The 24,409-nt window shown below is 33.3% G+C and overlaps 1 protein-coding gene across 4 annotated transcripts; it reads right to left on the bottom strand.

The window, feature by feature from the left end:
- Window positions 1-558: 558 nt before the first annotated feature.
- Window positions 559-19,838, bottom strand: LOC133678730 (protein ENHANCED DOWNY MILDEW 2). 4 transcript variants are annotated; one of them, XM_062101219.1, is made up of 19 exons: window positions 19,712-19,838; window positions 19,077-19,495; window positions 18,893-18,989; window positions 15,149-15,202; window positions 14,878-15,026; window positions 11,865-11,961; window positions 11,653-11,751; window positions 9,379-9,626; window positions 9,202-9,291; window positions 8,522-9,073; window positions 8,198-8,345; window positions 7,953-8,054; window positions 7,563-7,655; window positions 5,900-5,941; window positions 4,957-5,067; window positions 2,655-2,729; window positions 2,438-2,556; window positions 2,306-2,366; window positions 559-2,226 (listed from the first exon to the last, which is right to left on the bottom strand). In XM_062101219.1, the coding sequence occupies exons 2-19, from the start codon at window positions 19,490-19,492 to the stop codon at window positions 1,036-1,038; spliced, it is 3,744 nt and encodes a 1,247-aa protein (XP_061957203.1). In that variant the 5' UTR covers window positions 19,493-19,495; window positions 19,712-19,838; the 3' UTR covers window positions 559-1,035. The 4 variants fall into 4 exon arrangements, with proteins under 4 accessions (XP_061957203.1, XP_061957196.1, XP_061957211.1 ...); XM_062101212.1 differs by having other exon boundaries at window positions 19,670-19,731; XM_062101227.1 differs by lacking the exon at window positions 19,712-19,838 and adding an exon at window positions 19,619-19,698.
- Window positions 19,839-24,409: the final 4,571 nt, after the last annotated feature.

The following is a 24,409-nucleotide window of genomic DNA, read 5'->3' as shown; positions in this document are numbered from 1 at the left end:
GATTATGTTTTATATATAAAGATAGATAGATAAACATATATAAAAGTAATGTTATACAAACTACCTTTTTATTTTATTGCTGATACATTAGTTTCCAGCAGAATTTAATATGAAAACTTTATTATTTCACAAATATATTGAAAATTCAAGATACACTTCTATATATAGTAAAGAGGTAATTTCTCATATAGATAAAAGATTGTGTTAAAAAGTGAGATGAAACTTTGCATGATCATAAACCCAGAATACATTCTCAAGGAAAAATCATTGATTAATATTTAGTTGATTAAAAAATAAAAAGCAATTAATATTAGAGACCGTCATGTGGAGGGTTGAAAGAAAAATTATTGTTCATGACTTGTTTGGTTTCATTACAAGTGTAACTCTTATATCTCCTATTAGCTCTAGATTTCTTTCTTTTATTTCTAGGCTTTTCTTTCCTTCTGATGCCTCTCCCCCTCCTTCCTCTGTAAATACAATCTGAACCGATATAAATAAAATGAGTTTTCTTTTATAGTTCCTTGTAATAAATAGAATATAAATATTATATTGTTAAACTCGACTCAAACTTAATATATATATATTATTTTAAACATAATAGATAAAATATAAATATCAAGATTCTTATACAAGACCAAAACCTGATCACAGATGCTCATGCCTAACCCTACCCTTCATGCAATGAAGCGACAAAACTAAAATTTTACCTCAGGAGTAGTATTCGACTCAGCAGGTGATTTTTATTTAATAATGGTTTTTTTTCTAGTTATGAGCATCTAGAAAGGCCCAATTTGAGATGTAATGTTTGAGGCGAGGAGCTTGTCTTGCGTGTAAGTGTTGAGATTAGATTTGAGGGATGAAGTGAGATCAATTGAATTTTTTTTTTTTAAATTGCCAGTGGCCATGTAATGAAGAGGTAGAAACTGGAATGGCACATACATTTCAGGCTTGCAGCATACACAGCACACAGCTTGAGGTCGCTAATTTTTTTACATCACCACTTCAAGGAAAAGGCTTCCGACTACATCAGTATATCTACTCATTTAGCCAGCCTGCTGAGTGGTGTGGGTAAGGATGTTGAGGACCAGGAGCAAAGCCCATTGAATCAAACCGGTAACCAGCTCCCGGTGCTCTAGGATCATAACTGCCATTTCTATTCAGCATGGATGGCTCGGGACCCAAACTACCCATCCTTGTATGGTTTAATTCATCTAGCCGGGGTGCGTATCGCTGCATCGCTGACATATTCATCATATAGGGTGATTCTGCTGCCGATCCCATGTGCCCATAAGGGATAGCTGGTGCTGGTTCCATATGGCCATATCCCAGATATCGCCCGCTTGGATAATTCCACCGAGCAGAATCAGCACCCTGTAGCCCATAAAGGTGAACTTGTGGCTGTCTAACAAATTCTGTGCCGTTCATGCATCGTGTAGATTGCTCCTCCATATTGCCACCACTGGACAATCCATGGATGTTGAGTGAATAAGACTCGTGAATATTAGTGCAGTGCCTTCTATTCATGTCATCATGATTGCTGGCCCAGCTTCCGCCATAAGGTGTTGCATGCTGCTGCGAATATGAATCAGAAAAGCTAGGGTCCAAATGCTGATAACAATTTTTGCCTATGCCAGCCTGTGATTGCTTTTCAACGGATCTAGATGAACCGTCCAGTAAGGATCTACCATCAATATTGGGTGGTGGTGAAGGACGATGCACTCCCTTGTCTGAATCACTTGGAGAAGGCTTCTTTCCACCATTATGTCTGCCCTCCAGTGATTTCTCACCCGTTCCTCTTTCAACCATTTTTTCACCTTGCCTTTTCTTCCTTGAAGTCTCATCAGAATGGCTCTTCCTAGGGCAATGACTATCTTGGCTTTCTCTATCACTGTTGTTGCATTGAGACCTTCCTTTATGATCATCATTAACTATTCCACAATTGGATTCTTCTGGCTCTTTACTTTGCAAGGGAATATAATTTGGAAGCATCGATGCACCAGCATTGTTATATTGATCATTAACAGGATCAGGGGTTTTTGTTTCAAAGTGGTTTTTGTCCAAATTTGATATTTCCTGTTGCCTGAACGGATGACCATGCTTTTGAGCTATTGCCTTGTGTTTTGCACTCCACTCTTGCCGGCTCCAAAGATAAAGAGGTGGGGCAGTCACATTCCACTGATCCATTTGCTTGTCATTCTCATTAACAGACCCAGGCAGATAAAATGACTGGAAAAAAAAAATTGTCATAATGAAATAGAACATCCAAATTGATCCAGAAAGGAACTGCAAAATGCATATCATATACCTTCCCTGACAAAAAGTGATCATTCTCCCAGACTAAATCGTAAGGTTTCTTTTTGTCTAACCTGATCAAAGACAATAAAAATAATGTGTGTGTGAGAGAGAGAGATGGAAACAATTAAATGCAAACCATTACCTCTCTGTTTCTGGTGGAACAATAAGAATAAGGAGTTTGGGTTTAAACTGAAGAGCCTTGTCAATGAACTTGTTAGCCAAGGCTGCTTTAACTCCAAAAGGAGGATTCAGTCCCATAATCTGCTTAAGGAAAAAAAAGATCAATCAGACCATTCCTTTAAAAAGCTCAGTAACCCAGGTTACTTATTCTTTACTCAAAAGGTAACAATCGTTCCTACCAACTGCGAACCCTTTTTTGGCAGTTCATCTGGACAAACAGTCATCCAATCCCTCTTCTCAAAATTAAAGTCATTCTGCCAGACATAAGAAAAGATATCAAACAGTCAAAATTTGGAAAAGCACTTGGATGCAAACACACATAGTTCAGCACCAATGCTTGACAGCAAAATACACTAACAGTTTGATGTACACAAAAAAAGAAACAAAATGCATTTCTTTTTGTAGCATAGGTATTTCTGTAATTTACATATTTGCTGGAAAATCTGGAAAAATTGCCGAAGCCTGGTTTTTATTTTCTGTATAGCAATCTATTAGTTCCAAAGTAATTATTTTTATTAGATTTTTGCTATTCTAAATAGACTTATAATTTTCTTATATTGGAAAACAAGTCCTTGTTAGACTTGGAGTACTAGCAACTTTATATAAAGGTATGCAATGCCTTATTTTCATAAATCAGTTTGGGAAGAAAATTTCAGTAACTTTGTTTTTGATTATGTGACTCAATCTTCCTTTAGGTGTGACTCCTAAGAACCTTGGAAGTGATTCCTAGAAACCCTATTAGTGTGACTCTTAACAGTTTCTACAATTTCCAACAACTCAAATCCTATATTCCAAACATCCACACGTTCAAGCCCCATCAATCCTATAGCTATTAGTCATCAAAAGGTTAACTCAAAATATAAAATTACTATTGACATCCCTAAACAGCCCCCCTGAAACTCAACTCCAGAACAGCACCGGAAGTTGCCTGCATCATAGTCCATATAGCAAACTTAACCACAACAACTCCATTGAGTGACAGATAGCAATTTTTAGGCAGAAAAAAGGGACCAAAGACAAGTTCTTTTTATCAGCAATTTATTCCCATAGATTATTGGAACAAGTAAAAGACTAAATGCATAACAGCAGGCCCTCCAATGTTCTAGCTTGAAACACACTAGGGTACTGAATGATGCAAGCATTAAAAGGTTGAACTTCCAACACCACATTTATTTCCCTTCCAATCAAGGTCCAGTTGTGAACCTCAACTGTCAGAAGATACAAATAAAACTGCCTGATATCCAAGCATTAAGAATTTCCCCCCTTCCACAACATAAAATCACCGCACTAGGATTGTATAAGATAAAATGTATATGTTAATATTTCTAGCACAAGCATAAGATAAAATGTTTATGTTAATATTTCTAGCACAAGCATGCTTTTGCCTCCACATAAGGAAGACATCAACCGTACACAAGAGGCTATGCTGGAGGTTTATAGAAAATTAGAATGTTGCAAGCTACCTCACGTACCAAAGAAGGTAATTTGATCAAAGAAATTGTTTTGGGCTTTGGTTTGTGGCTCATCCAATTTTGTCACTTCCCTCAGAATTCTTTCGCTTCGCTGGAATCATCCTTAAGCATGATCTAATGGGTCTTACACTGAGTTTCTATTTTTACTTATCTAGTTCATATCCGTGATTACTAGTTTCAAAGTTGAGATCCTCACCTGGGTTAAAGGAAACTTCACTAGATTACAAGTATTGATGACATCACCAGGAACTCTCAGTTCATCATTTTGCTGATTTGAAAGTGATTTCTTGTTAGAGATTTTGTTAGTTTGTGATTGATTCCCTTCTCATGGTTCTTGTTCTTGTTCTTTTTTTGCCTTTCTTCAAAGACTGCTTGCCATCATTTACATCAATATTCACCGCCAATTGAGGAAAAAACCTGGTTCTTTATTTCTTGCTTTCCTTGAACCTTGAAACCGCCATCAAACCTCGCTATGCTGAGTGTGTCCAGCAACCTACAAACTGCCACCAAACTTTGGCCTAACAAACCCCCACAAGTTTTTTCTTCTGATTTTTTTTTAAAATTTTTGTTTTTTATTATTTTATTTTATTTGAGGGGGAGACCAGAGACCTATGAATCTGCCTTAATATATTTTAAATTTTCTCAATAATTCCACTGGAAAAAATGTCAAAACTATCATAACCTCGAACCTACCTCCATTATCCAGCGCATTCTTCTGTTATAAAACATTATTAGACATAACACAAATGTAGTTATATACCCCCAAGCCACTTCTAAGGCCAACCCATATATGTATAACAAATGAATTTAAAAAATAATACTAATAAAAGCCAAGCCAATACACAGATGATCAAATATATGTAGGGCTTGTTATCCTGCCCACTATTCAGGTAGGTAAAGCTTGATTTTACTATAGGGGAATCATTGAGAAATTAAAAATATATGGGTAAATTTAAAGCTTGTTATCAGATTAAGGCAAAATAATTTCTTATGAAAAGGTAACAGTTACCTTTGGCTGAATAACATCGTAGTTTTTGTATGAGCACTTCTTTCCCATCTCTTCAAGCTTCTTTTTCATAATGCAACTGAAATCATTAGCACCACAGCAGAAGTCGACAATCTGTCCACGGGAGCTAACAATTACCAGCTAGTTGCCAAAATAAGCTTAAGCATCATCTTTTAAAAATGACGTGAAAAGTTACAGTTATTCCATTGGAAGTGACGTTTTTAATGTAAACATAATTCAAAACAAAATGCATATGCAGGTCATCAAATTATGTTACCAGAACTAAAACATAGAAACAATGAAAAAAGGATTATTAAAAATAATTCAACCGATTTTCTTTGGTCCCAAAAGAGGATAGATAAAGGAAGATGCTTTGAATATCTATAATAGAAACTTTCCTCATTTTAAGCGTTCAAGTTTTGTGCCAAGCTTGTGCTCAACAAAGAGAAACAAAAGCTTGCAAAGAGCCAAGGATGAAATTGTGAATCAACATTTTTCAACAGGATGGAGATTGAACAAATCACTATACAATCTTTGGATTAAATTAATAAGACGGGGGATTAAAACAGCTCTAGAAGATAGCTGATATTGAGGATCCTCCTTTATGAAAAGTTCAAGATGGAAGAAGAATATAAACCAATCATCAGCTACAAATACATCTCTTCTAAGAATCTGCTAAAACAAAACCAACAGGAAAATCTATATACCAACATCTATTTATCAGCCAAAACAAGATCCTTAAGACATTAGGAATACACATTTGATAGTAATGTCTAGTTGAAATTTTGAAAATTTGCAGCTCAAATTTTTAAATTTCAGGAAGGCATGTAAATATATATAAAATTGCACATATAGGCATATATACATTTTATGATCAATGTCAATTTGAAGCATATCCATGCCAACAAAACAAAATATTCCAAGCAACACGTAGTTAATGTCTTACCATATCGCCATTTTCAACATACCAATGGAGAATATCAGCAATCTGCACATTCAGAATCTGGTTTCAGAATTCTTTACATGTGATAGAAGCACGAAAAACAAAGCAGTATTCACTCCATTTTCCAAACAAATTGAAATTATGAATTGCATAGAGCAGTATATATTTAATGCATCCCTTTGTATGCATGTATGTGCATACAATTATACCCATCCTGCAGATTGCTGTCCTTAATTAAAGGGAATAATTATCTTTTTCCTTTTCCTTTTCCTTTTCAGTCACTAATTATGATTCTGTCTACAAAGAATTCCCTTGTCATTTGCTGACATTCTAGAATTAAACACAAATAGGCAATACTGGAAAAATAAGATTGACTTAGCAAGTATGAAGGCTAGTTCAAATAATCAAGAAATATATATTTATCATTCTATGCTCCCTTCTCCAACACCATTTTCCCAATGTATGCAACTCTAATATCATGGACTCATAAGCTGAGCTCATCTACAGACTCGAAGGGTGGCTTAAGTTGGAAAATGGAAAGGAAATAAATCAATACGGTTAAGAAATTAAGAAGAGGTGGACTTGGAGTGAAAGAGCAAAGGCAACAAAATTTGGGCCAATTCTGGTTTTGCCAAAATCGAAAATATTGTTCATTGGTACTTAATCATTCTACACTCGATATCTTTATCTAAAAAATATCATCCAACTAGTTAAAACTACTAGATTTCCCGGTTAAAATAAAAATTTATAATCTTACCCATGTTGATATCACCTTTGTCATTCTTGTTGTTTTTGGCACGCTTGCTTTCTTTCACCATGTTCTTTCTCTGTGGGTTTAATTTATAACTTGTTTCAGGTAGAAATAATTATCAAAGAAAATTGCTTTAAGTTGTTGTCCTCCATGACCTCTAGACTTAACATTCCTATCCTTACCATCTCCTTTAAATTTATGAATTTTAATTCAGTTTTCCATTTGAGTTGACTTGTAAAATTCAACGAATTGTACCAAATCAAATCATGACTACATCGCAAGATTCTTATACATATGTGATTCACCCCACAATTTGCATCATTTTATAAGTGAATCAAGACAAATTGTAAGATTCTAACCACCATGATATTAACCATAATCAGACTCCTTAAGTCTTTGGACTTGCACCATGCAACTTCTTGTTGTATGCATCATGAGAGCGGCCAAGTTAATATAAAGGCAGCGATGCAGACAGTTATACCCAACACAATGTGGCCACCACTCCAGGTTCAAGTAAACTTGTAAGGAGGCTTGTGTAAGGATTCATTACCCAACTCAACCATGAAACAATGACAATCTGTTTGGCTTTTCATTCTCATTTCTTTCATATTGTCTGAAGCTGGTACATTACCTCAAGATACATGGTGGAAAGCTTTTTTGACACATCTTTTAAGCAACTTCACATCATTGATGTTGAGCTAGAATTTTACTTTTATTACACACCCGCATACTACAGACTCTAAAACAAATTGATATTTATAAGATATTGCATTTGAAATCACTAGCACATGGTGTAGAAAAGTAAAAAATAACAATCGAAGATGGTGCATATCATTGCAATTATTGTTAGAAGGCTTATGGCATTAGATAATTAAAAAATAAAAACAATAAAAATAAATAAATAAACAAATTTACCTCCACAAGTTTCTCTACTTTTGTAAAATGGCGACCAAAGGATGTATAGCGCATGCCGTACAGAAATGGTGCAAGATACACTTTCAGCTTGTTCTAGAGGCATCAATCAACAGGTTAATAAACATCAAGTACAGCACTGTTAAAACACATTCAAAAGTAACAATCTCTAATATTCCAAGCATTTAGTTCAGGATAAAAATAGCACACATCACTAGGGATCTTCATTGATAGAAAACAATCATTTCTCTAAATGTAGCATCACTAAAATGACAAATCAGTGCAAAATTCAATCTTAAAATCATATAAATTGCAATGCAGAACCTGGGGGAAATAATGCTCACTGTATACAATGATACAACAGTTGAGAGCAGGATGAGAAAGAACGACTACCTTCCATTTAAACACCTGGTTCAGAACATCCGGTTCACAAACAGCTTTAGCATCTTCAATGCTGCATTTTTCTTCCAGCTTTTTTAGAGCTGTCCTCACAGCCTGGATGGAGTATATAAAGAATAATTACTTGTGGAGAGGAAAACAGGTTGACAAGATTACTAGCAACTTCTATGGAAAAAAGACCTAATATAGATAAAATTATTAATTACAAGGATTGATAATTAGAGGGTGACAACAGGTACCTCAACAGTACCCTCCACCTTTCCCAATGTAATGTTTTTGTCCACGACATTTTTTGAAGAGTGCATATGTGTAGATGGAACTTCATGCTTTTTTATAACATTATCCAAGGTTATTGATGACGCAGACTCTTTCACTAAAGCTAAAAGCCTGCATGGAATTCAAGTCTGAGACATGGTTTAACATAAAAACTGTAACTTTGAATCGTCATAATTCCCTTGTAATTTAATAATGAAAGCAAGAGTAGAAACAAGAGATTGCGTAACTATTTCAAACAAAAATATGAAAGGTGCAACTATTCCAAAGTGGAAAATTTAAAAGGTCACCTCCTTTGTGTATCGGCATCCAATGAAGGCAGTTCACTGGTTAACTTCTTTCCAACAGACTTAACAGCCAAAGATTTATCAAGTTCACTGCCAAATATATCCTGTTTCCTGAGCTTTGCTTTTCCGGACTTGATAGTCATGAAGGCATATAACTTGTCACCCAGTGAGGTCTTGTTTACGTTGGCTGTTGTAGACCTCTCCACCTCTGATGAAGCAGACTTTGTATTTTCCCTTAAAGACTTTCTGGATGGATTATTCATTCTCATTTTCCCCAATGAATTTGATTCAGATGATATCTGTTCACTGTCATTGGTAATTTTAACGATTTTTGCAGAAGAAGACATCTCTTTGGATGCTTTAGTACGAAATGTTCCTGAAAATGATTCTTCTAAGGTAAGCCTCTTTTTCTTTGACAAACTTTCCTCTTCATTTGCAGGAAGCTCAGATGTCTTTCTTTTCTGTACTTTAGCAGCAGTATTCTTTCCTCCAACATCAGGGAACCGTATGTGATCTCTTACTGGAGTTCCAATGTCTTCAATTATGTCATGTTTCCTTGTCCAAAACAAAAGGAAAAAGAGAATGCAAACACCCCATTTGACAAATTATTCCCAACAAAGTATAGGGCTTGTGTGTGTTCAGAGAGAAAAGGAGAGAGAGAGCAACTAAACAACAACACTTACAAGCAATAAATAAGTATACGGTTAGGTAATAGATTCTGCCAGGCCCTTGCTATAGTATCTTCATCTGCTTCATTTTCAAAAGCTATCTCTCTGGTAACAGCAATATGAATATCACATCAGACACATATTTACACTGCTACATGAGAATGAAAAGTGATATAGAAAACCAGAAACTACTTTGGCAGGCATTTCTGGTGGTATGATGTTGGACAACGCCTGCACACAGCAAACTGCAAATCACTTTTCTTCTTATCCTCTACTTGTTTACAAATGCAGCACTTATGAATGGGACATGCAAAACTTTCCCCAGCAGCAATCTTTTTCCGAAGTTCCTCAGCAGCAACTTTGTCCTCTCGATGGAGCATTGTTGCAGCACAATGCGGGTGATAAAAATGGCCACAGGTTGCATTAGCGCATCGAAAGACCTGACAAGTAATTGATTGAGCAAGTTTGCAGTATAAAATGTAGATATATATCATTATTAAAGAGAAACCTGGAAGACTATATTTCAAGATCTCAAGAAAATGGTACTGGCATCCCAAGATATCGACAGAAGCCATAACCAAAAATCCATTTTAACACCCTAGAATATATGAAGGCATGCAACAGTTTGGATTATGTTTTTAAAAACAAAAAAAGCACTTAAGAACTGGGAAGGAAGAAGGAAGGTTTTTGACCTAAGAATCATCTTGTAGGAAAGATGCCAATGAATCAGATTAGCTACCAGACAAAACAAAGAGCTAGGATGTGAAGTGAAAAGTCTCAAATTTGGAAGGCATTGCTACTCACATTATAAAGGAATGAGTCAAAGATCCCTTCCAGGAAATCAAATTTTAGGTGATATTTTATCCTTTGAAGAGTATATGCTCCTTACCTTTTTTTTTTCTTTCTTCTTTTTTTCTTTTTTCAAGGTGCATGTTGCTAATAAAATTTAAAGAAAATCTGATAACCGTAAGAAGATAATTATTCTAAGGTGTGATAAAAAAACATTGGAAATATTTGGATGAGAGGCAGGCAAAAAAAGTAGAGTTCGAGAAAGAATATTAACAGGAAACATATGCACTTGCAATTACAATTAGATGCTCATGGGAGATCCAAGGAAAAAATAACATGATTTTATAAGCACAGCGACACTTGTTCAAACTCACTCTACATTGACTAACAAATAGGAAACAGCAATCTTAATGCACACAATAATGTGTGCCTCAGGTGTGAAGTGGATTTGCTTATACCCAAATTCCAACACACGCAGCAAAATCTGGAAATGAATATTTACATAAGCAAAAAGACACAAAAAAAGGAAAAGAAGAACTCAATTGATATAATTAGAAAAACTAGTGGTGTGAGAATAAAAGGAAGCAACAGATGGTAAGTCCAAAAATTTAGCATAACCAGCTGGAGAGCCAAGATCAAGTTGAATGAAACCGAGTCCCATGATCTTCAAGCATGGTTTGTTTAATAATATAGCTCAAACTTAAACAGAGTTCAAAAAGAAGAAAAGTTTCAGGGTGTCAAACGAGCTTGAGCTTATCATAAACACTAGAGATCAGATAGATGTGAACAATTTCAATTCACTTTAACAATGCTTTTCTTTTTCTCAGTAATGTATACTTGTATTCATTTAGATGTCACAAAACCAAGTTACTGATTAATGTCTACTTTATGGTTACTATTTATACAAATCCAATCATATCTACAAGCCAATTTTTCAAAAGAAAAGTACAGCAGTATGAACATTTCTAGCCAAGTATCGGACTGGTCAAGTTTTTTCATGAAAGTTGTGAAGCTTTAAATTTCTGACAAGGTCACCTTGTTTGGCTAAAAAAAGAGCTCAAATGAGTAATTGAACAGGAGGAGCTGGGTTCATTTTATAACCTAGCCAGTAGAGGATGACAGAGAGAGAGAGAGAGAGAGAGAGAAAGCTACAGTGATTCCCTGCTAAGCCAACCAGCCAAGAGAGATAGCTAAGAAGAGCAATTGCAATCTTGGCCCCCTCTCCCAGCAACCCAAAAAAGGGGCTGCATGAAATAGCAGCCCTGTGAAAAGATATTGGACAAAAACAAGATTTATCATCAAGCTTCCGCCTCTATGAAAACATGCAAAATGGCATAATATATAAGAAAGAAAAGGTACAAAGATAAATGCAAGAGTCAGGCTATTGAACGTGAACCATCAAGGGTAAAGGGGTAAAGTATCCAAAAAACATTTATGTCATGATGCTAATTGAATTCACCTCTAAAATGGAGAGAGGGAAAAAGCTCCAAACATCCATATCATCAAACAGAAAAATAAAATAGGCCAAGAAACCCTAGTGGTTAAAATAATTTGGGAAAACAATATTTTTGTCAATGCAGGACTGGCTACTGTAAATCACAGCACGCTAGAATGGAAAATAATATGATGAACATATGAAATGGGAAACCTATCCATTCTCTTACACCAAATCCATACCTCGGCACCAGAAAATTTATCAGATGAACCTAACTTTCCACAGGCAAAACATTGATGCTGCTTAAATTTGCAATTCTTACAAAAAAAACTCTGCATTGCCTGCCCAAAGAGAAAAGACGTCAATGCTGAAAGATAATAAAAAAAATACAATCACTAGACTAAAAAACAATAAGAAAACTGAATTACAAAGAAAAGAAGTAATGGCTGCATACTTCAACTTCCCTATTAGTAAAGCCAAGAGACTCGCAAGCAGATTCTTCACCAGCCTCTACAGTTGCATGAAACGACCTCAAGCAACTCCCTTCACAACTGTATAGTATTACAAATCAAATGTGCAACTGATATCAGAGATCAGAGACAATGCTAACACAAAACAACACCAAGTTGAACCAACAAGCGTAGATATTCAAATTAATTCATCCAAGTATTAATTCTATACCAAAAAAATAAAGGAGTGCAGCACATTAACATCTTTAAGAGAAGATGAAGATTCATCTAAAATAAATATGGTAACTTCACATTAATAACAAAATGTAATCAAGCTTCCTTGTAAATGTTAACAATTGTATCCAGCATGTTGTAAGCCTTTTATATAGTAAAATGGATTGAACTACACAATAAAACAATAAGTGGAAAGGATTGTAATAACACGTATAAAAAGAAGGCCATGGATACAAAAAATGTAATTTAATGCCACTAATGTGTTTATTCACTCCAAATTTGTTATTCCAACCACTGCCTTAGAATTGTCAACATTTAAATTTTTGTATATTGTTTGTATTCATTAATGATAAATTGTGGTTGAGGCATAGCCAGGTAGATACACCTCTTGCTTGCAAAGTCGGTTCTAAATTCAAATCCCCTTTGGTAAAACAATCAACCAAAAGATACTTGTGTTAAAAACTGAAAGGAAATCATCATTTTTAAAATCATATTACAAAGACAAGTACAAGAACTGCAATTGAAGTATTTTGATAATATTTAGTATATCAATCTTGTAACCTAAATTGTTGTTATACTTCCAAAAAACTCGCCCCTGAGTTATCTGTTAAGAATTGAACTCTTCCACTCCCAAGAAACAAATATTTCGAATATAGCATTGTAGCCAATATATTCACAAAGTAGCATGTTTTTGACTCGTGAACTTCAAATTTTAATTTATGATGTGTGCAAGCTACAAAAAAATTCCTATTTAAGATTATACTTTTTGTTCTTATAAAGTCCACTTGTAGTTCCTTCCCACATTCTTTTACTTCATACTTGATCTCATCATCATCTATGACTTCCAATACTTCAACCTTTGTATCTAAAGAAACTTCAAGATAATCTTTCATAATATATTTAGAGGAATTGCCAGGAAGTACCATGTCCTCTATGTCCTTGTTTGCCATATCTTCAAAATCACTATTTAGGAGCTTTATTGATTTCTTCTTCACCATTTGTATAATAAACACCGACATGTATAGGAGTATTTGCAACGGTGTTGTTGTTGTCACTGTTGTGATGTTTAAACTGTCTACTTTGAATAGACAACCCCTCCTCCATAATTTTCTTATTTGCTATTTTAAAAGGTTGAATAAAAGGCAAATAATAACAATGCTTGCCTACGATTGTCCACCCAAAATATAAAATCTCTTCATAATCATCTTGTATAAACTCCAAATTAATGATTGTCTTAAATCTTGCCAAGATGGAAAAAAGGCATACCAATACAAGTTCTAAAGTCTAGAAATTTAAACCACCATTTTCTAGCAATATAAAAAAGTTTTCATGCGACAAGTCCTGCCTTTAGACAATAAAGAACTTTGTTGAAATAAAAGTAAACTTCCAACTTTGTCAACCAGTTAATAAGTTTTTTCTTTGAAAATCTCCCATCATAGAATGGAATCTCATCAAATTCAAGAATAGGTTTAAGGTTTGGCCTGCCTCAAGGTAAGTCTCAAGGCAAGTTCCTCTCTTATTCACGATCCTTGTTTGCATTACCCATTAGCCAAGTTAGATTTGTTATGGCTTGCTCTAGACGATCCATTATTTGTTCCTGAGTTTGCTCCAAACAATCTAGTTTTTGATCCTATGCCCGTATAATGACCTAGAGGGCCTCCAGTCCTACATGAGGAGTGGGTTGCTACTGTTTGCTTCCATCAAAGAGGCCAAGCTGTTTTGATACCTATTGACGCGGCTTATAGCGTGGATAAAAGCTAGGGTTCTCAAGCCCCAAGGGTTAGCGTCACTGTAGAGGAATAAAGAAAATCTATGATATTTTATTAAAAGTTTGAATAGTTTGAATTTGAATGTTTTCAAAATATACTAGACATCCCTATTTATATTAGTTCTAGATCTAAATCCTTTATACTAAGGATTCCTAATTAAAACTTACCTAACTAATAGAATTCATTTAGCATTAGGATTCCTAGCTAGTAAAATTCTAATTAAATTGAAAGTCATAATCTAAATAGAAAAAAAAATCTAAATACAACAAGGTAAATAAAGATAATCTCGTACAGTAACTTCCAAGCCTTATTTGAAAACCTTCACGATCTCCGATCATCATGAAATTTTAACCCGCCTTCATAATCTTTTGTCAAAATTTCAAATAGATCCAATAGTCGAATTAAAAGTTATACTTGATTTACTAAATTGCATCTTGGACTCTTCTTAAACTCTTTGAAACCTAAAAATCTTAATCATTAATGAAATAAAACAATAAACATTATCATGCCAAGAATATTGATGAAATTACCCCACAACATTTGCAATGCATGAGCAAGTATGACTATCAGGTTAATTTAATTTTAGCCCCTTGAGATTTTAGTATGGCTAAGCTTTAGTTCTTGTACTTCTAAGACCAACAAAGTAATTATTGAGAGGCATTTTTTAGTAAGGCATATAAACTAAGGAGCAAAAGAACTTTCTAGACCATAAACCATCATGATTGTCGTGTTAGCTTTAAAAGCAAAGACTAAATCTAGCCTTATTAAAATTTCAAAAATAAAAGCAAATTATCATGGGTATTGAGAATTGCTATAACAATGATCATTGCGACAACAAGGTCAACAGTGAAATGTATTTTAAAAATGAAAAACTCATTAAAAGAAATGCCAAAAGTACCGTATATCATGCATGGGAAACACTCATGAAAGCAACATAGAGGGAGAAAAAGAACAAAATAGTTGCTAACAGAATCATCAACCTAATTCAAGAAAGCAACCAAGAAAAAACACATACCATAAAAGGTTACCGCCATTATCACAAAATGCACAAACAGAATCAAATAGTTCGTCCTCATCATTGGATTCATCTTCTTCTAAATCTTCAAAGTTATCATCTTCCACATCATCGACTATGAATGCAGACATTGTTGCCGCTTGAAAATCCTGAAAAATAATGAACTACTTGCTCAAAACATCATGATAATTTACCGAGAGCACAATAGAAAGAAAGATCATTGATAGCAACACTTTGAAAGAACAAAGCAAACAGGTATGCAGAGAATAACCTCATCAGACAGCATCTTTTTCCTTGGCTTCTCCCCAAGAAAATTGAGTAAGAACTGTTCATTTAGTGCGCACACATACAGAAAGGTTAGAATAACTCAGGAAAGCAAGTGGAGGCGGAATAGGTTAAAATAAATCATCAAGAAAAAGTGGTTTCCCTCATTTCAACCGAAAACCAATGTCATTAAGTCTCAAAATCTCCTTCAGATTCTCTTAAATTGCTCACCATAAGCAGAAAGAAAATCAAGAAGGTAATTGTCGAATATTATAGAATACAAGAACAGAAGAAAGACAAAGTAAGAGCATTAAACAAAGAAATTGTGGCAAATTTGGTGTAGATGAAGGCCAAAAACTGTTTTTACATCCTCCAAAAGCAAGTTCCTACTAATCCATAATGACATAAAGCAAACAGTACGTAAAGGAAAGAACAAGAGAAGAGACAGGGTAATGAAAGACAACCAATAATCATGTTGTAAATTTCTTATGGAACAGGAGAACAAGAGAAGAGACAGGGTAATGAAAGATAACCAATAATCATGTTGTAAATTTCTTATGGAACAGGCTTTGGGGAAGAGACAAAAACTTAATAATTTTCCGTTCACATAAAGGAGAGTTCAGAAACTGTAAAGAGATGAAAGATCCACCATGACAGCAACAGTGTAATTAAGAGGAAATAAATAATGAGAAGGGAGAACAAATAGATGTTGGTTGTTTATCATGTAAGCTTTGGCACAAATGTCAATTGTTTGTGGTAATTAAATTTGTGATTGATTGAGTGAGGCCAAGGCATCCACATTGATGAATCCAACTAATTAATATAGTATCCCTCATTTTCTTGATCAATTTCATTGTACTTGTGTAGAAGTGGAAGACAATAGGTTTCTCGACGTGCAATAATGAATAAGTTCAATTAATGTGAGTTTATTCCTTTGTTAGTTCAGAAATTACCCTCCCCTCGACTGCACCTCTCTCTCTCAAAATATATATATATATATATATATATATATATATATATATATATATATATAACTTTCAAATCCTAAACCTCCTCCTCCAAACGTCCAAAATCCTCTCCCTCTCTAAATCTCATTTCTCTTTCCCTCTCTCTGAAAATATTGAATTGAAAAACTCAATTCCTCTACTGGCACCACTCGACCAGCCCCTATCACTGACAAATAAAATTATATGGCATAAGTAGAAGGATTGTTTTTTCTAATCTTTTTCTCCCTTCCATTATTTTCAAATTCAGCATATAATTACTCTATGTGGATGTTAGCACAACCTTATCATCCATTAATGTAGTTGTTCTTAAATCATAGTTATTTGCTACAAAAGAGAAAGGCTGCACCAAAATAAGAAAAGCACAGAAGGCCTCTGTGTGAATGTTCAGAACTGGCATCTAGTTCCTAATTGAAGAGCTGCACTTTCTGCTAATATTCACCTGAGTTTGCCAATCAAGGCTACTGCCCAAAAATAAAACTCTGTTACCAAGCAAGCATCAATTAATTAATAACAGAAATAGATTATTTCTAAGGGTTCAAACTCCAACTTTTAACTAATAATGGATCAGGAAATTCCTTTTAATTATAACTTCATCATGAGCTGAATTTTTTTAGTTTAAAATGCAACCTCCAAAAGCATTATTCTTAGCCATGCAATAACCGCCAAGTTTCAAAAACAAGAGGAAAAATTAATCTTCTGGTGTAGACATGGTTTCTTGGAGATCCACAAAAGTACAGTTCATAAGACAATGGCAGACTAATGCTGGGCAGATGAAAATAATTCTAGTACATAAACCAAAACAAATAAACAAACAAACAAATAGAAATATATTATTATTCACAATTCAGATGATCCTTAAGCATATCATCAATTACTTCAAGTTGAATACTAAAAAAGTGCCATAACCTACATTTCTTAGTCACGTGAGACTTGATAAAGAAGTCAAATTTACAAGCACATCAAATAAATACATGCCCATAAGCAGTTTGTAGTGAAAGCATGACATGCATGGTTTGAAGCCATGCCTGAAGGAGAATTTAGGGTCAAGTCAGCTTTTATTTTGTGTCACAGAATGAAATCACTCATCATTTAACTGAGTAGTGAAATTTTTGCACTTAAATTAGTCAAAGAAAGCTGCCTGGTATATTTCCTTCTTTCTCCTCTTCACTCCTTGTATTCCGGTGTGTTCCAATGATGAAATACTTTACATTAAGGAAATGAGCTTGAAATGATCCAAATACAGATGAGACTTTCAAGTCCTGGATACTTTTGTCCAAATACAGTAAATAACAATCAAGGTAATCCAATTAGGGACCAAAACATATAATTAAACACAGAACGATGGTTGGAGTTATTTCTTCTATTGAATTTACTTTTATATCCTGTTCTAAAGTCATTTACAATACAGATTGTTTTCAGAGTGTGATTTTCAATGTCAGACATTTAAAACGGAGAACAAACTCCAAGCTAACAGTTGTCCATCCATCTTAAAACGGGGCTAATCAGGATAAGAAAAGAAGAAAGTTCTGACCAAATGAAGGAATGATATTGGAGATCAGAAGAAATTGATATGCCGAGGTTACTTTTCTTCCATAGTCTGCCATCTCTCTCCCTCTCTTCTCCTGGGACAAGATACACCAGCTAACCTCTCCCATGCATGAAAATCAATAATGGTAGTTTTGAAGGATAAAAAATTATTTAATGCAATAATCCATGTTGCTTTGTAGTTGGGTGGCCAGAATTTAAAGCTGAATGTCAGACACGGATTTCAAACCCATACTAGTATCCGGTTGTATTTGCACAACTACCTTGGATCTGCCAAGTCTGAGAAACACAAACTCAGACCTTTTAAAGTGAGCTACTCTCCACACAAAAAAATCACAGGTCATCATCCTGAAAATGCGATTGAATATAATTCATTAAGGAATTGTGCATCCATTCCTAAGAGAATGGTATGAAGGATGTGATGGTGAATATGGTTTACTGGTAAGGGGGGAATGATTACAAGAGAATCACTCTCCTTGTTTAAGGCATGTAAGGGGAGCAGGAATTTCTCACAAGGCATAAATTTTCCCAAAAGCAAGGGTAATTATTACACAAACGGAGTGGGTTAAAATTTAAAACCTCACTCCACCCCCAAAGTTTGAAATTGTTCTCTTTTTTTTTTTTTTTTGTGCCTCTCACTTCACCTTTTTTTCATCATATCACAATATGATTTTTTTTATTATATTTTTTAATCTCTAATAGTATTTTATCACTCTCTTCTACTGCTCTTAATTTCTCCTCTTTGCAAACACAACTAAAAATCATTAAAGCATAACTATAACAATGTTAAAGTTACAATTGCAACAATCACTCACTTACTATTTCATCCCACTTTTTTCACCTCCTACCAAACTCAACCTTAAAAGGAAGACAAAGAGAGAAAAGTAGAGCATTTGCTCCTAGGATAGGTGGTAACTAAGATTACCACATGAATGGAAATAAAATTATTTTTTCATTTTATTAGAAAGTTGTTATTCACAGCAGCACTTGTTTAATTACATGTACACATTTACAGAAAAGGTTTCGAGTTGTCAAGATCATCCTGTCAGCTTTACATATCAAAAAATAGTCCCAAGTTCCACTTACTCTTTAAGAGTCAAGACATGCGTGAGCAGAAAATATTTGAACTGTGTATAAACTTTAAAGCACATAAAACGGCGTATAATAAGAAAACAAAAGGCTTACTAGTTTATACAGACCTTGCATTTTGCTAAGGAGTTTTCTCTTCGAACAGCTTCACCGATTAAATCCAAGTGGTCCACCAAATCGTTCTGAGAAGGTCTGTGCTCATACAAACTACAAATTTAACGGTGACTGTCAAGGCCCGCGACACAAAAACAAGCAGAACAAAAGCTAAAGAAAGACACACGAAGTCTCAATTACCTGAAAGTTTTTGACAGGTAATCCCACACGGATTTCCCGGATGCTTCTGGGTTCCACCTTGCAAAATGAAGGCAATGCACGGTAATCAGTACCGTCCTAATAATTATCTCATAGCTCTTTCTCGGTTTTCCGAGTTCCATCCAGCATTTCTCCTTAGTGAGCACTGATATCTGCGGTGTTGTGTTGGACAAATCAAACGTCCACGCTATGACTTGCTTGTATATGGTGCGGAGCCCATTGTCCACACTCCCTTTCAAGAAAATCATGTGGTTTTTCTTCCCATCGTCAAAATTCTTGCTTTCCCTCCATCTAATTGGTAACAAAGAGAATGAAATTGGCTCATCTTTATCATCTGCAAAATGATAGGTTGACACAGACTCCGGCAGAGTATCCGCCTCGTCGTCCGATGAAGCCATGCCCTACAACAAACAATCACATAAATCATTTCTTGTACGCCCAAAGATATGAATTAGGTTTCTATTCTTGAACCCTATTTTAATGCAATTTAGTAATAATAGCGGAAAATCCAGTTAAAATTATACAAATTAAACCCTAAACTATCAACACTGGCATAATTGAAATCGAATAGAGACTTTGATAGCCGAAGACGACCGAGGAGAGAAAGAAAGCCTCACAAGTTTCTTGCCGGGTGGAGAATAACCCTATTTTAATGATAAATAGGAGAGATTTGAAGAAAATCTAGCGTTTATACAGAAGAAAAAAAAACTATTACTTTAAATTAAAAAATTTTATTTTATTTTAATATACTATGTTAAAAATAATTTTTAAAAATTAAAATATATATATATATATATTATTTTAATATATTTTTAAATAAAAAATATTTTAACCTATAAATTTATTTGTGTGTCTGCTACTTCTTAGATATAAACTAGTTTGTCCAGCTATTTTGTTATTGATATATTGTTTTATATATTTTTCAATGCTTAATTAAGTTATTCTATTATTAATTTTCAATTCTCTTTCATCTTGTCTTTTATTTGTATTAATTTTCTTTAACTTTTTTATAAAAAGTAAATAAACAAATCATGATAATTTTTTTTAAAAAAAAATCAAAATAAATAATGAAATTCAATTCTTAATCAATTCAATATTAAATAATAAAATTTAAAAACAATCTAATTAAAAAGAAGGACAATGTGATTAAACCTAAAAAAATCCTAAACACATGGGTGCACCTTCCTTCTTTCTTTTTTCAATTAGACAAGTGATTCGTTCGTCCACCTATTTATTTTTTAAAAGAATGCACAGATGACGTATTTCTTGTTGTGGCAAACAACACATCATTTGCAACCCAAAATCTAATCACCTCCATGGTGCTTAAAAAATAGAAGGATGTGATTTTCAGAACCAAATATTTGTTTTTCAACCATTTATAACTCGAAAACACCAAAAAACACCTTAGGAATCTAAATAAACTCATCTATGGCTTCTAATAACCTAAAAACAGGTTAAAAATCAACTTGAATTGGAAAAACTTCTCAAGCCCATATCTACTATATCTCAAGTAAAGTGAAGACCAAAAAACACCCCAATAGAACTTCTCTCATCAAATAGATTTTGTTGACACTAAGAGTAACATTTTTTGTGGTTAAAATAAACGCTAATCGATAATTTTCTCTCTCTTCAATTGGAATCCGGTGATTTTCTCTCTTCTCTTTCAAATCAACGACTTAAAAATAAGAAAAATAAAGTTTTGAAATATAATTGAGTTTTTAAAAACTAAAGAAATCGACAATGTATCAATTAGAAAGTATAAAGACCAAAAGACCACTTAAATTTTTGAAATTATTCTTCACCTTAGTCCCCCATCTTTAAATCCTGCCATTTCTCAACAAATTAGGAGTAATTAGCCATCAATTTGGCCATAGAATTATCCATTTGAGAAAAAAAAAAGTTTAAGAATCAAAATAAAAAAGAATATTTCTCCAATCTATAAAGAATACATAATGAAATGTGCATAGAACCACACATTTTAGGTTTCTTATAATATGTTGAAAGATGAAAGAGAAAGTCGCTGAAAAATGAAGGGGGAGACCAAGGTTTTGGTTGGCCACATTTCAACTAAAAAAATATATCAATCTTTGTGTCAATGAGATAGTCTTCGAGGTGATTTAAAGTTTAAGAATCAAAATAAAAAAGAATATTTCTCCAATCTATAAAGAATACACAATGAAATGTGCATAGAAAAAGCACCACACATTTTAGGTTTCTTATAATATGTTGAAAGATGAAAGAAAAAGTCGCTGAAAAATGAAGGGGGAGAGCAAGGTTTTGGTTGGCCACATTTCAACTAAAAAAATATATCAATCTTCGTGTCAATGAGATAGTCTTCGAGGTGATTTTCCCTTTCACCATGCCGGAAAATATGTATTAGGGATTAGGAAGGCTTTTCAAATGACATTTGATTTTGAGTTTTCATAATGATTAAAAGGTGTTTTGAGGTTGGAAATAAAATTATTAATATTTTTATAATGTTTTCTTGGGTATTTTTAGTTGAAAATAGTTTGAAGTTTGAAGTTTTTAAGATCTAAACTACTTAAACCTCCATTTTCTAGCCACAAGGGTGGCTAAATTTTTTTGTAGTGGCTAAAACTTATTCATAATCAAGTCCACTTGATTATTATCCCTGTTTAATTTCTTACAAATGATTCTTAATATGTGTGACATATTAGATTCCTAATATGTTGACTCAAATATAAATTACAATCCTATATAAAATAGGATTAAATAAATTAAATAATTTAACTTATTATCAATTTAATAATTTGATTAATTTGTATTTCAAAGTGTAGAGTCTAGCAATGTGTATTGATCCCTCAAATCTTAAGAAATTTATATATGGCCTGACTTAAGCTTACAGTGAAAACCTTGATTAATGTAATTATTAATCATTCATCAATAATGTTCTAATTTAGACATTTGAGCATGAAGTTTGTTTGCTATATCAAATTTTATTTGTTCTTAATACTATAATTATTGATTCTTTAAATAAGATTTGACCAAATCCATAGACACAAGTAATCGCTCCATATAGAATTCTTATATAGGTTAGTTGAGTGTACATGTCATTTGAAAAGAACCTACATATTAGTTTTATGTATCCCTCATACTTCAACTAAAGAGAAAACTTTTTTTTATAAAGGAAATAACATAATGGTTTAAATAATTTTAATTAATATCCAGTTTTTATAAAGCTTTGACTAGGAACATTTATAGACAATGCTTTAATGTAATATGAATTATCATAATTATAACCATTTTATAATTTTTTCTATAAAATATTTTTTTAAGGACTTTATTTTTACTACATACTCATTAATCAAATATAAATGAATATTAAAGATAAATAATACATTTATTAATAATAAATATATTTTGAATGAGTAAAGTTAGTGATATATGTAATCAATCGATTGACTACATGACATATACACTAAAAGATCTATGTTGTTTTATGCTTGTTATCTTCTTACTAACTCGAAAGTCAATGGGGTGACCCATTTTAGTAAGCTCATGAATTAGACTAGACTAGTATTATCATTGTGTTGATATCAAAAGCATACATCTTGTCTTTGACTACTTTGGTAGCCTTTACATCTTTGCTACTTTGTTTAGTAGCCTTTTTAAGCTTTCTCAATATAGCAATCTCAAATTATTTTTCATATTTATTTATGCAAATGATATGAGTTGTTACTGAACCTCTTTAAACTTCTCATTAGAGTCTAAATCATTCAATGGGTGTATATTGATGATATTATCTAAATAACTAACAAGGTATATCCCCTTAAATTACTTATTTTCTGTATGTGTTACTAGCATTTTCTCATAATGAATAACATCATCAGTAAGAGTGTAGATGTCTAAGTACTTGATTTCTATAAACCTTTTCTACTTTTAGCCCCATCTATCTTAAATGTTAGGTAAGTTCAATTTTGTCTACTCCTTCACTTTGTTGCTGATTGATGGCAAAAATTCATATTCAAGGGAATTAAGGTTTCCTTGCTATAACACAAGATGTGGAGCATAAAATTGCCCTAATGGCAGGTTATGATATGGGATAAAGGTTCTGTAGGACTAAATAGTTGGCTTGTAATTGTCTAAATGTTTGAGTAGTGGTTAAAATGTCAAAAGCTATCATGCTTAAGTTGGGTTGTGTCTATTATTATGTCTAATACGTAAGGAAATACCTTTTTATATAAGGCATACTTGTTTTGAACACCTCTGTTAAAGTGCTTATTGTTTAGAATCCTCTAGTATATATCTACTAGGTACGTAGGTCCATGCAATACTAGGCCTATTCTAATGTAGCTCGTTCTATCTCTTATTTAATTAATCAGAAATGTCTTGCATGGTTTGATTGGTCACCACTATGTTGTTGTGTTAGGTCATGTTTGTTTTTTCTCCATCTCTATTTAGAAAGCCCTGATATCAACCTTAAAGAGAATTATATAATAATAATAATAAGATGCACCTTCAAAAGCAATACGGTTGGTTAACTAAAATTTACCACAATACCATTTGTTCCATAGATTATATAAGTGTATGGTTGTATATAGGGTACTGATGCACTACTTGCTTATATATGGTTAGGGATGATGATTTTATTGGAGTTGATGAAAATGTAAAGGATTATATCGGAACATTATGGGTATGTCTAGATGTATTTTTATGTTATAATAAGGATTAGATGATGAAAACCCATCTTTGGGCACGCATGATAGTGGTTGATCCACCATAATCAGAGGAGATAGTGGATTATAAGTTTTTTAAAGCCAAGAAGTTGGCCTCTCTCTATTTCTTGTAGTAGTTGTTTGTATAGTACAATAGTGATGAATTTACCTATGTTTTTCTTCGTAGGCATGTTTTAATGGTTGTTTTGGAAAATATGATGGATTTTATCCCACTAAGCATGCTAATCTATATGTTTCTAATTAAATCTTACTTAGAATTGAACATTAAATGAGACAACAACTACCCATATTAAATGAGAAGTGGAGACTCTAGATATTGAACCTTTAGAAAAGGTTATCTATTCTAAGATGCACCACTATACAAAAAGAGACAAGAATTTTATAGAAGAAGAAAATTAAAGGAATTTAAAAAATTTGGAAAGCAATAAAAAAAAAGTAATAAACATCTAGAATGTTTTTTAGGAATTGAATATGTGGGGTCATCCATCATTTACAGTAGTATTTAACCCTATTTATACTCTTATAAAGTTTGAGTTCTATTTATATAAGTAATTCTAATCTTATACATATATTGATATCAGATAAAAAGGTTTATTAAATCTTAATATAAGTTAAACT

The sequence above is a fragment of the Populus nigra genome, chromosome 1 (genome assembly GCF_951802175.1).
Source record: "Populus nigra chromosome 1, ddPopNigr1.1, whole genome shotgun sequence".
Classification (NCBI taxonomy): Eukaryota; Viridiplantae; Streptophyta; class Magnoliopsida; order Malpighiales; family Salicaceae; genus Populus; species Populus nigra.
This window is presented reverse-complemented; position numbering and strand designations above follow the sequence as displayed.